Source organism: Gambusia affinis, linkage group LG09, assembly GCF_019740435.1.
Source record: "Gambusia affinis linkage group LG09, SWU_Gaff_1.0, whole genome shotgun sequence".
In the NCBI taxonomy this organism is placed as follows: Eukaryota; Metazoa; Chordata; class Actinopteri; order Cyprinodontiformes; family Poeciliidae; genus Gambusia; species Gambusia affinis.
The window spans coordinates 4106313-4121792 of NC_057876.1; the positions used below are offsets into that span (position 1 = coordinate 4106313).

Below are 15480 nucleotides of genomic sequence, written 5' to 3' on the forward strand. Positions count from 1 at the left end.
CACTGAAGTGGACACTAATGCATCATAAAATACACTATCAACTACTGGACATCAGCTGCAAAATGCAAGAAATTATTTTTGTTAAATCCAATATGGCTGACAGACAAAAAAGCATTCCGACCGACCCGGTCCCTCCTTCTACTGTAGACGACTCTTTCAGGTAAAAAAAAAAAATATTGTGACATCAGATAACCCCTAAACAAAACTACTGATGCATTTTTCAAATAACAACTTTGGAGAAAATTACAATTGATCACCAAAAAAATTGTTTGTTTTTTTTTACAAAAAAACGTGTTTCCCTACCTTTTTTTATGCCTTAAGAAAATGTAAAAAAAAGAAAAAAATCTTGACACAAAGGATCATAATTCATGCATAAAAGGATTAAAGGTAGAAAAATGTTTCTCTTCCACGTGGAGCATAAATGATGTTTCCCGACAGAAATATTCAGATGTGGGCATCAAGACATTTCTCAGCTTCAGTTACCTGGAGGTAACATGAAGACACAATCGCAGCCCAGAGGCCACTTCAAACAGGGTTCTTGAATTCAGATGAGCCTGGTGGTTTAAAAGAACACACACACACATACACACACACATATGCACAATTTACAATTTAAATTATGCTTTTTCAAGTGCACCATGTGATCATCCCTTTTATTGGTTACATTTGCCCACTTCATCCATTTCAGCCATCCTCTGTGTATTCGTCTGTCCATTATGCCGACTGTAATGAGAGGCTTGAAAAAAGCTGCACACACAGAACCAGGTGGAAATAGATCAACTGGACATGAGAACTGATTTGGAGACTTGACGCAGCAAACATCTGGAGGACAGAAGATTGATCAGGTTAGTGAACCTGTGCCATGTTACTCTCTCTTCATGTCCTGCCCATCAGCTTGTTGCTAAGCCGTTTCTGTGGCGATGCCTGGTGCAGCATGACCTCACCATGACCTTCTTTTGCTGATTCCTGTATTATTATTTTTTTTATGTGGCTGTGAAGCTTGTTTTGAACATGTTCATACGTGACCCAGTGTCTGTTTGGTGTCACGGTTCTAACACGACAGATAAAAGAGCAGAACCATGTTGTGTTTTTGTGTGAGCAGCATGACGGGTCCACTGCACGATTCCCACAGGCTGTCTGTGAAAACATGGACGGAGGAGGACAGTGATCGTGCTGAGAGCACACTTAGCAGGTAGATACACACACACACACACACACACACACACACACACACACACACACACACACAGGGACTTTTAAAAGGATGTGCGTGTTTTATGTATCTTTGAAATAAGTGTGGCTTGGTGCTGTGATTAACTAAGCAACCAAAATCACCTGCTGCTGCTTGAATTAAAATGTAAGGATTTGAGTTTTTCTGTGTGATTTATTTTTTAGGATTCTGTCAGTCGAGTCTCTGTGTTGTTCCGTCTCCCCCTGGACTGATCCCAGCTGTGTCTAGTTCCCTTGATTGCCCCCTGTGTATTTATACCCACCTGTGTTTCTTGTTCTCTGTCAGGTCCTGCTATACTCTGTCTGTGTCTTCAAGTCGAGTCCAGTTACTACCAGTGTGAGTCGTTGCTTCTGCTCATCTGTGAGACTTTCATCATTAAATCATCATTGCCTTCACTTCAACCTGGGTCTACACCCCACTTCATGACATAAAGTATAATTTTACTATCAATCAAAGTAATCTGAATTTACAAGTAGGGATGAACCGAAAAAAAATTTAGGCTGATATTGATATCCGATATTAACATTGCTCTTATGGCCCATACCCAATACTTACTGATATTTTACATATAAGGGCTGAAACAATTGATCAGATTAATTGCAATGAATCTATTCTTGAAATAATTGTTAACTAATTTGGTAATCGATTAATCGTTAACTAGCGCGTACAGGCTCCAAAAAAAGGCCATTTGCTGAAAGAAAAACTCACACTGGGCGGCAAGTCAGTCAAAACTGTACAAAAAAGAGAAAAAAAATCAGTTCAAATCACTTTGTAGCTGCAGCAACTAATGACAATGAAACAGTCCACAGTTAAAACAATTAGCTAATTAGAAACAAGAAACAGGCAGAGAAGCTGGACTAGATCTAAGTGCAACTGAGGACCCCAAGAGGCCGACAGATGAACTGCAAAACTAAAACAAGAAATGATGCAACTGAAAGCTATTAGACATGGAGACAGGTCAATGTTTGAACCACGAAAAAATTCCCATAAAAACTTTGGAATATCATTGCGGCCTCACAATACAGTTATGATAATTATAAAAAAGTAAATGGTCTGTGCTTTATATTGTTATACTGATGAGCTCCACTCATTTGGGAATGTGTGTTGAGTCAATGTTTCAGACAATATCCTGTGAGTTATTCCAGTATTTTCTGTGTTTCTGAATGAATAGGGGACAGTCGATATGTGATGACACTTCTTCAGAGCTGCAGAGAATGGCCGCCATCGAAAGGAATTCCCAGAGTTCCATTCGAGGCCGAGGGGCGCTGTCCAGGTACGACTAAAGGCTTTTACTAGAATATCCATGAGTAGTGCTCACGTAAGCAGTAGGGACCGTCTTATATTTATTTTCTATTTCAGAACCAATAGTCAACAGTCCAGACTAATGTTGATTTGTAAAGACTACTTCAGAAGTATTCCTGTACTTTGTGTCTGTAGAATAGTGAGTATGGTGATGACTCTGAGGGAATGGGCCCAGAAGAGTCTGGCCGAGGGGACGGAGCGGCCCGATTCCTTTCTGGAGCGTTTCAGGGGCCCGGCCAACACGGACCTACAGGCCCCGCCCAGCAGGTTTAGCCACACCCACACTGGTTCCGAGACAGAAAATGAAGTCCGACACTCCCGACCCACGTAAGACGCCAAACGACCGTCCGATTCAGCTTGCTCTCAATGTGCCGACCCTGATTTGATTCACTCTGCGTTTCTGACTCTTTCTGTCAGGAGGAGGAAGTGGAAGGTTGTGGTTTTATCCCCGTCTGATGACGCCTACTACAACTGGCTGATAGTGATTGGAGCAGCGGTTTTTTATAACTTCACGCTATTAGTTGTGAGGTAGGGAGCTGTTATTGTAATAAATATTAAAATAGCTGCGTTCCAATTGCGCAAATTAGAATTATTTATTGGAAACACACGACTTTCTAACCAATGTTTTTGTGCTTGGTTATGCATGGTTATTGGGCAAAGCTAAAACAAAAACAGTTTTTTCTTGAGTAACCGGATGTTACTCCTGACCAAAAGACTAAGAAGAAGACAGGAAGTGGTAGGAGGAGGGTGACGTAGCATGTTTTTTGAGTGTTCTTTTATATTGATGTGATTTTAATTGCGTTTGTGGGAGATCTTGTTGTTTTCAATTATGTGTATTCACTCTATTCTTGTTTTACTGAAGGGCCTGTTTTGATGAGCTTCAGATGAAAAATGTCCAGGTGTGGTTAGTCCTGGACTACATCTGTGATGGAGTCTACATCCTGGATATCGCTGTCCGTCTCCACACAGGTACTCAGTTAGTAATCTGACAGAAGCACTAGTCTCCCAGTGTTGCTGTCAGAATAGAAATCCTTATTCAGTGATGTAGATTTTCATTTACATGGTTTGTTTTGGCCCACATCCCTTCGCCTGGGCATTGTTTGTCTATACGTCAAGGTTTTCTAGATCAAGGCTTGTTGGTGAAGGACGTGCGTCGTCTGAGAGAAACCTACATCCGAACGCTACAGTGCACTCTGGACATCTGCTCCATCCTCCCCACGGACCTCCTGTACCTCATAGTCGGGATGAGCTACACGCCTCTTCTCCGGTTCAACCGCCTGCTGCGGCTGTCGCGCCTCTTTGAGTTCTTTGAACGAACAGAAACACGTACAAGTTATCCCAACACGTTCCGCATCTGCAAGCTAGTCCTGTACATCCTGGTCATCATCCACTGGAACGCCTGTGTGTACTATAGTTTCTCCAAAGTCCTGGGTCTGGGTTCCGACTCGTGGGTGTATCCCAATGCTTCCGACCCCGAGTTCGGCTCGCTGGCCAGAAGCTACATATACTGTCTGTACTGGTCCACTCTGACACTCACCACCATCGGCGAGACCCCTCCGCCTGTCAGAGACGAGGAGTACCTGTTCTTGATATTTGACTTTCTGGTAAGATCGTCATCCCCAAACATGCCGTCCATTGAGTGACCCTGTCCACTGAAGACCGGTCTGTTGGTGTTTCTGTACCAGGTTGGCGTTCTGATTTTTGCCTCCATTGTTGGCAACGTTGGATCCATGATCTCCAACATGAATGCAACACGAGTGGGCTTTCAAACCCGTGTGGATGCCCTCAAACATTACATGCACTTTAGGCATGTCAGCAAGGTCCTGGAGCAACGCGTCATTCGGTGGTTTGACTACCTCTGGACCAATCAGAAGACAGTTGACGAGCAAGAAGTGCTGAGGAGCTTGCCAAACAAACTGCGAGCAGAGATCGCTATTAATGTCCACCTGGACACACTGAAGAAGGTAAACTCCGCTAAACTCCTCTGACATCAGCTTATTCAAGTCTTCGATGCCTTATATTTGCGTAACTGCATCATTTTGCTCTGTCTACAACAGCAGTCTCAAACTCCATTCGTCAAGGGCCGGTGTCCTTCAACTTTTAGATGACCTGACTCCAATGGTAACTCATTATCAGAGCTCCGTAGTGTTTGACTCCATACTAGTGAAGTAGTTTTGCTACTTAATTCAAGTGTTTACAACAAGGGACGCATCTACAAGTTGAAGGACTTTGGCTTTTGGCTGGATTTTGAGTCCACTGGTCTGCAATGTTCTTTAACGTTGATAGAAATGCTCATCAGAACCAGAATTTTGAATCCCATTTGTCCATAAACTGCCGTGTCTTAAATATTGTCTTTTTCTGTGAATGTGTGTGTGGATCCAGGTGCGTATTTTCCAGGATTGCGAGGCCGGTCTCCTCGTAGAGTTGGTGTTAAAACTTCGGCCCCAGGTGTTCAGTCCTGGTGACTACATCTGCAGAAAGGTCCGTACGTCCTCTGAAGATGTTATCATTTGTTGATGTTGGAAGAATTGCTATTATCTCTTGAACTGTAATGGCTGAGAGAATAGCCAAAACACACTAACCACAGTTATTTTACAACATGGGACTCTAATACCGCTACTTTGTATCTTAAAGAGTTTTGCATTGCTAGCTCCTTCTCGTGAACAACATGTCTACTGCGTAAATAACAGAAAGAGATATATCTACCGTATTTTCTGGACAATAAGTCACACTTTTCTCGTAGCATCTTCAAGTTGCTACTTATAGCCTAGAAAATACGGTACTAGTGACTTGTTTACTAGTGATGGACACAACACTATATCTAATTACAAAATGCTCCTGTAACATAGACATGGGCAAATATTGGATTTTACGAGTATGATAATACACTTAAATGTTTCAGATAATTATATAAATTTTAATATTAGATTATTTCAATTGTTAAGGAAAATAGTTAAGTCGAGTATATTTCTGTAACGCTTCAGCGACAAGGCAGTTGAAAGTGCTTTAAATCATAAAAACATTGTACAGTCATCAGTGATTAAATGAGCAAAAAACGTTAGATTTTGTCAAACGCCATTATCAAATATGTTGATCAATGTTCCTGTTACTGCTAATCAAAGGCACCTTTTATCAAACAGGCTCTCCAAACACATCTGGCATGGATTTTTTTCTTATTTTTTTTAGATTAGAAAAGTCCATTATTTTACCATATATCTTTAAGATAGTACATTATTGTAGAGAAATAACATGTTATTATATAGATGTGAACCAACAGCATTTCATTTTTCTCTATTTGATTCTGCGTGGTTATGATGTGGCAGTGTGAGTTAGGTTTCTGCCGCTGAGCGTTTTCACCTTCAAACTCAAAATGAATTTTAAGATATGCGTTTCTTCTCATCAGCATCTTAACGTTTATTTGCGCCATCCCAGTTTTGTTTGTGTTTGCGGACAAAAATTCTAGCTGGGAGTAGTTTGTCTCTTAATTATTAGTGATTGTTTTCTCAGGTTTTTAAGCAGGTCTCTGTTCTTTTGTGACTTTAAAATGGCTTAAAGAGGAACCTTCGTGAAATTGTCTCTGCTTTTCCCAAGGGCGATGTGGGTAAGGAGATGTACATCATCAAAGAGGGCCACCTGGCGGTGGTGGGAGACGACGGAGTCACCCAGTTTGCTGTGCTGACCTCGGGGAGCTGCTTCGGAGAAATCAGCATCCTGAACATCAGCGGCAGCAAGATGGGGAACAGGCGCACCGCTAACATAAGGAGCCTGGGCTACTCTGACCTGTTCTGCCTCTCCAAACAAGAGCTGATGGAGGCTCTGCAGGAGTTCCCCCACGCCAGGGCGCAGCTGGAGCAGAGGGGGCGGGACATCCTGCAGAAGGAGGGGCTTCTGGAGGAAGTAAACGTGTCGGCCGGAGAAGAGCTGGAGGAGAAGATGGAGAGGCTGGAAACCAGTCTGGACCGTCTGCAGGTCAGTGTATCGGCTTTTAATGAAACTTTATCAGTTTTTTAAAATTTGATCTTTTTCTAATTTCCATGATGGTTTTTATTTTTATTTTAATTAAAACAAAACTGACTCCTGAAAGCCTGTCAGTAACTGTAACAAATTATTTTCAGACGTGTTTGGCGCGCCTGCAGAGTGAGTTCAACTCCTCCCAGCTCCGGCTGAAAAAGAGACTCACGGCCCTCGAGCGCAATATCACCACGGCAACCACCGGCAGCGGCTTCCTGTCGGACGGCGACGGCAGCGAGAGCGTCTCCGGCTGCGACTTCGTACGAAGCGAAATCAACATCCGGCTCTGAAGACTCACCTCACCGTCAGCAAATACTGTTATTCCTTTTGTTTGTTTGTTTTATTTTCAGTAATTCCAAACGTAGACTCAAAATAAAGTTAATCCCAATACGGACCACAATTTTCGGATTTTTATTTGCTGAAAACAAACAGAAAAGCACACAGTGTTTCACTTTACGCTTGTTTTTCTGTGCGACATAAAATACTTTGTAAAGTGGAAGGGTTGTTGGGTTTAAACACTTTTTTCTTTCTTCTTTTTTTTTTAATCAAACTTCTACTCTTCCGGATTAAACCATCTTGCAGATAAAATTACAAATGTAAACTAACATACAGCATAAATAGATCTTTATAATGAATTGAGTAGAAATAAAATCCCATCATGCTTTTAGTTAGAACTACGAATAAATATTTTAGTCAATAGGGATCTTTTTCTTTTGTCAACCTGTTTGATTTTGTTTTACTCTTTTGTATTTGTCTTAATGATGACATTATTGCCTTAAGAATCCCTCATAAACTTTGTATATAATATTACTCCTCTCGAGTTAATAAAAGCTTAACGCAGTTCTTCGGTGTCAACAGCCATTTATTGTGGACACGTTTTACAAAGTCCCCAAAAATGCCGTCAGAACTAAAAACAAAGGTAACACAAACCCAAATTAATTCACAATAAATGGCGTACGTAGATAAATAAAAGATACAAATAAACAAACTGTACCTCATTAGCCGCATTGACTCCAGAGGAATAAACTTAGCTCAAGTGATCAGCTTCTTCAGCTTGAAGCCCATGTGGCTCTAAGTGCGCCAGCCAATGTTTTCCCGGGCAACACATGGTCCGCGGAACAAAATAAAAGGTCCCCCCCACACTTGAATGTACACTAAACTGCACCTAATGCGTATAAATACAAATCCACTGGAAACCATTACACATTCAAACTTAATGTTTTATATTAAATAAAATTTAACTATTGCTACTTAAATCAAATAACAAAAAACAACAAACCAGATGCAGTTGCCTTGACAGCAGCTACATATAATTTAAGATCATAACTTGATATGTTTCCGCATGAAGGCTGTGTGAAAGTGTGTGTTAAGGACACTGACACCTGTGTAATGTGGTAACTGTAACCTGGAGTCAATGTTAGCAATCAAGTGGCTTCTGACCAAAGTCCAACAGCACAAGTCTGAACGCTTTGAGGAAGTGGCTTCAGGAGACAGAGAACACTGTCCAGGTTGAAAAGGTAAAATAATTCATTTGCTGTTTGTTTTTGAACCTGCTTCCAGTCCAACATGATGCTGTTCTATGCAGTGAAGTTTGTTTCCTCGCTGGCTGAAGCATTCTGCAGAGAAAAGCTTCAGTTTGGATCACTTAGTTTAGCCTCATGTACACACACATGCAGGTAGATTTCCTCAGTGCTTCGAAATAACTTTTCACTCCATTTTTATGTTTGTTTTTTGTTGTTCTGTTTTTTAGCAATGCAGTTAATATCTCTGCTGCTGGGTGTGATGCTGGTGTCTGCAGTGTCTGCTGCAGGGCAGGTAAGAGTTTATCTTTGTGTGTGCATTCGTTTTCCTTTCATTTGCATCAGCAAAATCATCAACTTTAAGAAGACACGTTCCAACGTAGGCAGAGTAGAGAGAAATTGTACTCAACTAAATGTTTCACATGATTGTAAAATCTAATGAAAACGATTCATGGTTTTAAAAATCTGAAAACATTACAAGCTGGGCTAAATGTTAGAAAGAGTTTACAGGGGCAGTAGCCCAGGGCACCAATTATTAGGGGGCAGGCCACAAAATCTATGTTGTTGTTTTTTTTTTTTTTATATGGATGCATGTTTTGAAAACATTGCACTGTATTTTAGTTACAGGTCCACATCAGGAGAGTTGCAATAATATTCTGGGACTTTTAAGAATATAGACACTCAAGTATTTCAAAATTATTTCTTAATTCTTTTGGGGGGAGGATTGGGAGGGTAACAACGTGAAGCTACTGGCCAAGGGAGGTATTAAACTCACCATAATCAGTTGGTATAATCAATTCAGACCCGGTTTATTTATAGAACTACCTATAAATCTATTGTAAATTGCATTAGGGAAGCAAAGTTTCTTCAGAGGATAGGGCACCAAGACGGTTTCCAGCCCGTGGGCCTACATGGTTGTAAGTCCAGCCCTGCATAGGTATGTAACCAACACTGTATTCATCCATCTATGTTGCAGCCTGGTTTCTTAGAGTCCATCATGCTGTCCATCCAGCAGCGTCCCTGGCTCATGGGCGTCTACGTCTTCGTCGTTGGACTTCCCCTCGTTCTCTTTGTCAGCTTCATGTGGCCTGACAAGGTACTTTGTGACAACATTGTTGTATTCTCTGGGTAAGTAGCGCAGCTGCAAACCTTGGAACTGTGTGTCGTGTTTTAAACGTAGCGGTTCGGCCCACCAGACCAACCGTATTACTACAAGAAAACGGATGATGTCCAACCAGACGACCCTGAGGTCTCCCCGCGGAGAAAATCGGCAGAAACCAAAAGTAACAAAGTCTCTCAGATTTATTTATTTTTAGTCACGTCTGTTATAGTTTCCAAACTGAAACAAATTGATAATTATTAGCTTTCATGAAGGTATAGCTGTTTATGATTATTTTAGCTGAACATGCATTCACCGCCTGAGAAACCAAACATTTTGTGTGTGTGTGTGTGTGTGTGTGTGTGTGTGCGTGTGTGTGTGTGTGTGTGTGTGTGTGTGTGTGTGTTTGCGTAGGATCGCAGATCGGTGAACAGAGCTCCGCAGAGGAAACGTCAACTCACAAGAGATTGCTGAGCAAGCAGTAATGCTCTCAGTGTGACTAACTTTACTGTTATTCTAAAACTACTGGTGGTGCTGGAGCGGTGCAGCCAGGACTCAGTGTGTAAATGAAGCTTCTGACTGTAATGAGGACAAATCGGAAGCTGCTCTGAACCTCTCATACTGATTCCCCAAGGACGTGAATTGATCTGCAACTTACATTTCTCTTAGTAATTGATTAAACTGTCGATTTTTCTGACGATTAGTTGGTTATTCTGACGATTAATCGCATAAAAAATGTGCACATTTTGCTGATTTTTCTCTTCTTTTTTTTACACAATATTAGGAATACATGAAAAATGCAAATAAACAAACATTGCAATTCCTTTTTCTAAATAAGAAAACAAATCTTTCATTGCCTAAAATGCAACAACTGCATTACTTTTTACTACAAATGGTTATTTGTAGTAAAAAATATACAAATCAACATGTGAGAAGCTCAGCCCTTTCTGCTCAAGTTAACATCAGTGGAGTATTAAGCTAATCTGTTGATTATTTTTAGGCTAATGGAGTAATAAGTGAACAGCGAAAGGAGCTGACTATTTATTTTAACAGTTTTCACTCAGTCACTGCCCTCAGTGTGTTGTTCCTTCTCTTATTGAGACCGCATTTAGTTAGTACATAGTTAGCGATTAATCGATGACTCAACTTGTTGATGATTATTTCAATAACCAATTATCACAATGAATCCAATTAATCGTTTCAGCCCTAGAAGTGACTATGACGTATGCTGTCTGATTGCTAAATCTGAATAATATCCAGCATGCTGTTTTTCCTCATTAAAATGTAAATAAAAACACATAAATGTGAGTTTCCAAAGTTAATCATAGATTTCCATAAGTTATTTTATCTTTGGAGAGGTAAACATCTCATTTCCTGTCAGAAACATATGTGTTGGTTGGGGAAAAATATCATTTTTATACATTATGAATTAATATTTCCTAGGTTAATTGCGTTTTTTCAACCACACATTTAGATTCACCAGTCTAAATTCACCTTCAGCATTCATTAAACGTTTCAGTTTATGGTAATATTCTTCATTAATCACAAAAGAAAACAAGATGCTTTCTGTATCAGATACTAAGTTCTATTTTTCTAACTGTTTCATTCAATAAAATGCTAATTATTTCAAACTCATTCATTGTTTTTTCTGTGTTTTTTCATTTTTTATTAATATTCTCTTTTTGCCTCGCACCATTCAGATGCTGTTATAATAATAAAAAAAACACCTTTCCATTTGATAGAATCGGCAGTGTATTAAATACTTATTTTCCGCACCGTATGTATAAAACGAAGCCGTCTGACTGCAATCAGTCACAGAACAATTATGCAACCAAATAATGGAGGCAAATGGCCTCCTTCCGTCCTCCATCCTCCTACAAACGCTGACCTTCAGCCGCATTTAGCCACTCCAAACCATTATTTCAAATGGCACAAAGCTGCTAATCAGAAAGATGAGGACTACTCAGGTCTCTCAACGACACTCACAGGATGGGGCAGACAGGAGCCACGGTGCGTTGGCCAAGAAGAATCAAAGATTCACAGTACAACTACTACCAAGAGACACTAAGCGTGTTTTTAACAACAAGTTTAATATTAGAAACTTGTTTTTAACGTGAAGTTGGTCTTGGCAGGTTCTGGGCACATCTGTTCTGAACATTTGGTGGGTTTTATCACCGTGGAGAATCAGGCATTTCTCCAGGTGCTCCTCCTTTTTTGCTGTGTCATTGTTTTGACTCAGTTGTAGGAAGATTTTTCCATTTTCCAGGACAAGAATCAAGCAGATAAACCCAAACTCTTAGAAGAATCAGTCTGCTTTACTAACTCCCTGCTTGGTTGTGCTGCAATTTGTCAACAAGAAGAGAAAGAGAGGCCCCACCATGGCCCTGCTAACAGCACTGATACTGCTGGCAGCCTGCACCCAGTTTGTCAAGGTGAATACTTTGAATAATCCGCATGCTGTTCTGGGGTGTTCTGTGATTGTGCTTTTTAAAATCCATGTACCCCTTGAATTTTCCATATTTTGTCACAATGGAGACTAAAAGGTTCTGTTTATCTGTTTTACTTCACCTTCAGCTGAACAGTATTGTATTTCATGGAGTGTTTATCACAGACATTTTGTCTGCTTATTAAGGCTTTAAAAGATAGCCAGACCTTCAGATCATAACAAGAAGGATGAATATATTACAGTTTTTCTTTTAGGTTTTAATTTATTCTCTCTATATTAACTCAAGAGTGAACATAGAGCTTCACGTTTTATAAAATGTATACATAGACGGAGACCCGTCTTTGGTTTGGTGCTCCTAACTGAGCTAATCGCTAATAGGTAGCCACTAGGAGGCACGCACACGGCATGACTGACAGACCTAAGACCCTCCTCCTGGCTCTGATTGGTTGCTTCTAGCTAGTACTGGGACAAGCTACAGGAGCTTGACTTTTTTCACAGATTACCTGCCTCAAACCGTACCATCACGACACAGTGACATTTTTATATATTTCCTGCAAAAGCTGACATTTCTGCAGACTTGGTTATCTATTTTAAAGGCTGCATAATTTCAATGTGTTTTATTTTCCACATATTTTCTACATTTTGGTTTCTAAATGTGTTTCTAACAGGCATATTTGAAACCAAATGAGATAATGGTAGGGAATAGATGTGAACACTTCAGGGACAACACCTATGTGTGTATGTGTCTGTGTAGGCGTCAGACGGCTGTGGCGGGGAGCTGGCTCGGTTGCAGCAGCAGGAGCAGCTGTTGAAGAGACAGCTACAGAAACAGGAGCTCCTCCTACGCAGCTTACAGCTGATGACCCAACAGGGCAATAACGATGCCGGATCTGACCGGGTCCAGGACACCCAGCACGCAGGTCAGCGCCCACTGCCTCGCGTCCTGAGGAAACCCTGAGGAAACCCTGAGGAAACCCTGAGGAAACCCTGTGAAAATCCTGTGAAAACCATACTGAAACTGTATTTGATTATGCCGTGTGTTGGATAAACAAACTTGTGTTTCTGTGTGTCAGACTGCTCCCAGGTCTACAGTTCTGGGTTCAAATCCAGCGGTCTGTATCGGATCAGGCCCAGTGGGAGCCCCTCAGCGGTCAAGGTCTACTGTGATATGACTGAAGGAGGAGGATGGACTGTCCTGCAGAGACGGGTTAATGGCACAGAGGCATTTAACAGGTGTGCCTGCAGCATGCTGCCTCATAGGCAAGACTCAATATCTGTGTAAAAAATATTCACATCTCAACTATTAATCCATCAGGTCGTGGACAGAGTATAAGGATGGTTTTGGAGACCTGAATGCAGAATTTTGGCTTGGAAACGACAACCTGCATTTCCTCACAACACAAGGTTAATACTGTTTTGCTTTGTAGACTGGAAACTAACACATATAAATCCTGTTTTAAGTATCCACTGTATGGAAAAAGCCATGTGTGCCTTTTCTGTAGCCTTTGTTTGTCTGCTGCCATCAAGTGGTCAAAAATAACAACTATTAGTGCTTTGGAGAACATTCATATTATCCACAAACATCATCTGCTCATCAATTTTTCTATCTATGGTCGCAAAATTCTCACAGGGTTGCTGCTGTCTATCTCCAGTGGTCTTGCTGGGATTCCAACACCAGAACAACCTCGTATCAACACAACAGTGCTTCAGTTTCGACAGGCTACATTGTATGTTGCATAAACTTATCATCTTTCTTGTGGCTCCTTCTTTTGCAGGAAATTATTCAGTGAAGATCAACTTGGAAGACTTTGATGGCCACCAGCGCTATGCTGAGTACAAGAACTTCCAAGTAGCAAATGAAAAGGTCCAAGTCCTAAAAGTTGATGAAATACATTATGTGTGTGGTTGTTTGAAGATTAAAAGAAATATATATTTTTTAAAGAAAAATAGATTAAGTAACATTATATCTTAATTTCAGCTGGCTAGCTACCTAAGAGTCCTAGCTAGCTACTAAGCTAGCTAGTTATGCCTAACTAACTATTAAGCTGACTAGTAATAACTACATAGCTATTAAGCTAGCCAGTTATAACTAGGTAGCCATTAAGCTAGCAATTTAGCTGGAAAGACAGCTAGATAGATTAAACCAAAGACAAAGTGGACCTCCACTGTCTGAAAACAACTCCAGTTTTAAGAACCATCATAATGGTTTTATGCTAAGCTCATTTTATCTAGTTGTAACTTGTTGTCATGATTGCATTGGAAGGTTATTTACAGAGAAAATGATTATTTCCACAGGAAATAAAAGTAGGACTTGGTGCTCTAACTCCTACCTTCTACTTATTTGTCAGTGTGAAACATACTGGGAAAGAATACGCAAAACAATTTAAGATCAGGTATGCAGTACATTTTAGCAGGGTCATTATTGGTGCATTGCTTAATACCTGAGGGTCCTGTTGAAAAGAAACATTTTGTAGAAATAAACACCTACCTCAAATGTGACAACATCTTAAAGGTTTCCATTGACAAAGTTTTAAAAACTGGAAATGATAGAAGTCCACTTTAGTCTTGGATGTCTGGATGTTGGCAACTAAATTAGAGTTATTCAGTGTGAAAATACTAAGAGTTAAGAGTTATTAACGTTATTCATTTAAAAAAAAAAAAAAAACATCCTGAACTCTGCCTTTAACCTCATGCAAGTTGTTATTTTTTACTTCTGTCAGTAGAAGCACTACCGCCTTTCCTTTGGAGACTACGTTGGTACCGCTGGAGATGCTTTGACTGGAAGCTATCAGGTTCCTGAGGTCAAATGGGCCAGTCACCAGGGCATGAAATTCAGCACCTATGACCAGGACAATGACAACTACAGAGGGAACTGCGCTCAGGAAGACAAAGGGGGCTGGTGGTTCAATAAGTACGAGCCCAAACAAAAATCCACATTTATGTCTTCCAATGACATTAACAAATAAAATGCTCTGTTCGACTGGCATTTTCCATAGATGCCACTCGGCCAATCTCAATGGCGTGTACTATCCTAACGGACACTACAGTGCTTCCACGGATGACGGTGTGGTCTGGTATCCTTGGAGAGGGTGGTGGTACTCGCTGAAGACCAGCATCATGAAGCTGAGACCTGTAGACTACAAAACCCGTCTCGTTGACGACCAGGTGGCAGTTTCTCTCAAGCCACCTTCCTAGGTTATGCTTGCTTTGGCAAATGGAGCAAAAATACTTTGCAATCACCCATATCTTTGTAGTACTTACAACTGCATTGACCATTTCCTGTTAACGTATAAGAATCCTGTATTGTGTCGGGGCAAAGCTGAGTTGCATACACAATACGGCGCAAACAAAGGGACAAAATTGAGAATGTGTGAAAGTTTTGGTCAGTTCTACAGACTTAAATGTTGTAAGAGGAAGTTGCAGCTGTCTGGTTTGAAGACATAAGAGGAAGTCTGAAGTCAGCGTTATTGAGAAGTAATGAAACATTGGATTGACATGAGATATTATCACACAGCTGTAGTTGACTGAACACGTATATTTTATCTGAACCACGGAGTGGCATATTCTTTCAAAACTGCTCTGTCAAACATTGTGCTAATTCAAAACTCATCATCAAATGTGCTTGCAAATAAATCCATTGCTTTTACTGAAGCACAGGGTGGTATGTTGTCTTACTTTCGATTCATTTCACAACTTGCAACAACACATTGCTAGTCTATGGGGAATTTCATGTGGTCCATGTTCTAGTAGTGTAACATGTGACTTTGTGATCACATTAACAGGGGACAGATTCCAAAGTGAAACATAAGCATGAGTCCATCTAATTTCCAGTTGTTTTCATCTTATTTCTAAACCCATCTTCTAGTTTGTT

General features: G+C 40.6%; 3 protein-coding genes across 6 annotated transcripts; all 3 read left to right on the top strand.

Moving 5' to 3' along the window:
- The first annotated feature begins 1077 nt into the window (after positions 1-1077).
- On the top strand, positions 1078-6934 carry cnga2a (cyclic nucleotide gated channel subunit alpha 2a). Of its 3 annotated transcripts, XM_044127365.1 has the most exons (11): positions 1078-1192; positions 1517-1567; positions 2403-2504; positions 2669-2860; positions 2951-3061; positions 3396-3502; positions 3650-4137; positions 4219-4497; positions 4916-5014; positions 6125-6502; positions 6649-6934. In XM_044127365.1, the coding sequence occupies exons 1-11, from the start codon at positions 1080-1082 to the stop codon at positions 6832-6834; spliced, it is 2106 nt and encodes a 701-aa protein (XP_043983300.1). In that variant the 5' UTR covers positions 1078-1079; the 3' UTR covers positions 6835-6934. The 3 variants fall into 3 exon arrangements, with proteins under 3 accessions (XP_043983300.1, XP_043983301.1, XP_043983302.1); XM_044127366.1 differs by lacking the exon at positions 1517-1567; XM_044127367.1 differs by lacking the exon at positions 1078-1192 and having other exon boundaries at positions 1552-1591.
- A 955-nt stretch (positions 6935-7889) lies between these two features.
- Positions 7890-9860, top strand: LOC122836804 (calnexin-like). 2 transcript variants are annotated; one of them, XM_044126675.1, is made up of 5 exons: positions 7890-8061; positions 8295-8359; positions 9041-9160; positions 9245-9347; positions 9578-9860. In XM_044126675.1, exons 2-5 carry the CDS (start codon positions 8297-8299, stop codon positions 9646-9648), a joined length of 357 nt encoding a protein of 118 aa, XP_043982610.1. In that variant the 5' UTR covers positions 7890-8061; positions 8295-8296; the 3' UTR covers positions 9649-9860. The 2 variants fall into 2 exon arrangements, with proteins under 2 accessions (XP_043982610.1, XP_043982611.1); XM_044126676.1 differs by having other exon boundaries at positions 9261-9347.
- Positions 9861-11458: 1598 nt separating this feature from the next.
- Positions 11459-15208, top strand: fgl1 (fibrinogen-like 1). The gene is made up of 7 exons (XM_044126674.1): positions 11459-11595; positions 12364-12529; positions 12683-12842; positions 12925-13013; positions 13385-13473; positions 14333-14520; positions 14606-15208. The coding sequence occupies exons 1-7, from the start codon at positions 11542-11544 to the stop codon at positions 14802-14804; spliced, it is 945 nt and encodes a 314-aa protein (XP_043982609.1). The 5' UTR covers positions 11459-11541; the 3' UTR covers positions 14805-15208.
- Positions 15209-15480: the final 272 nt, after the last annotated feature.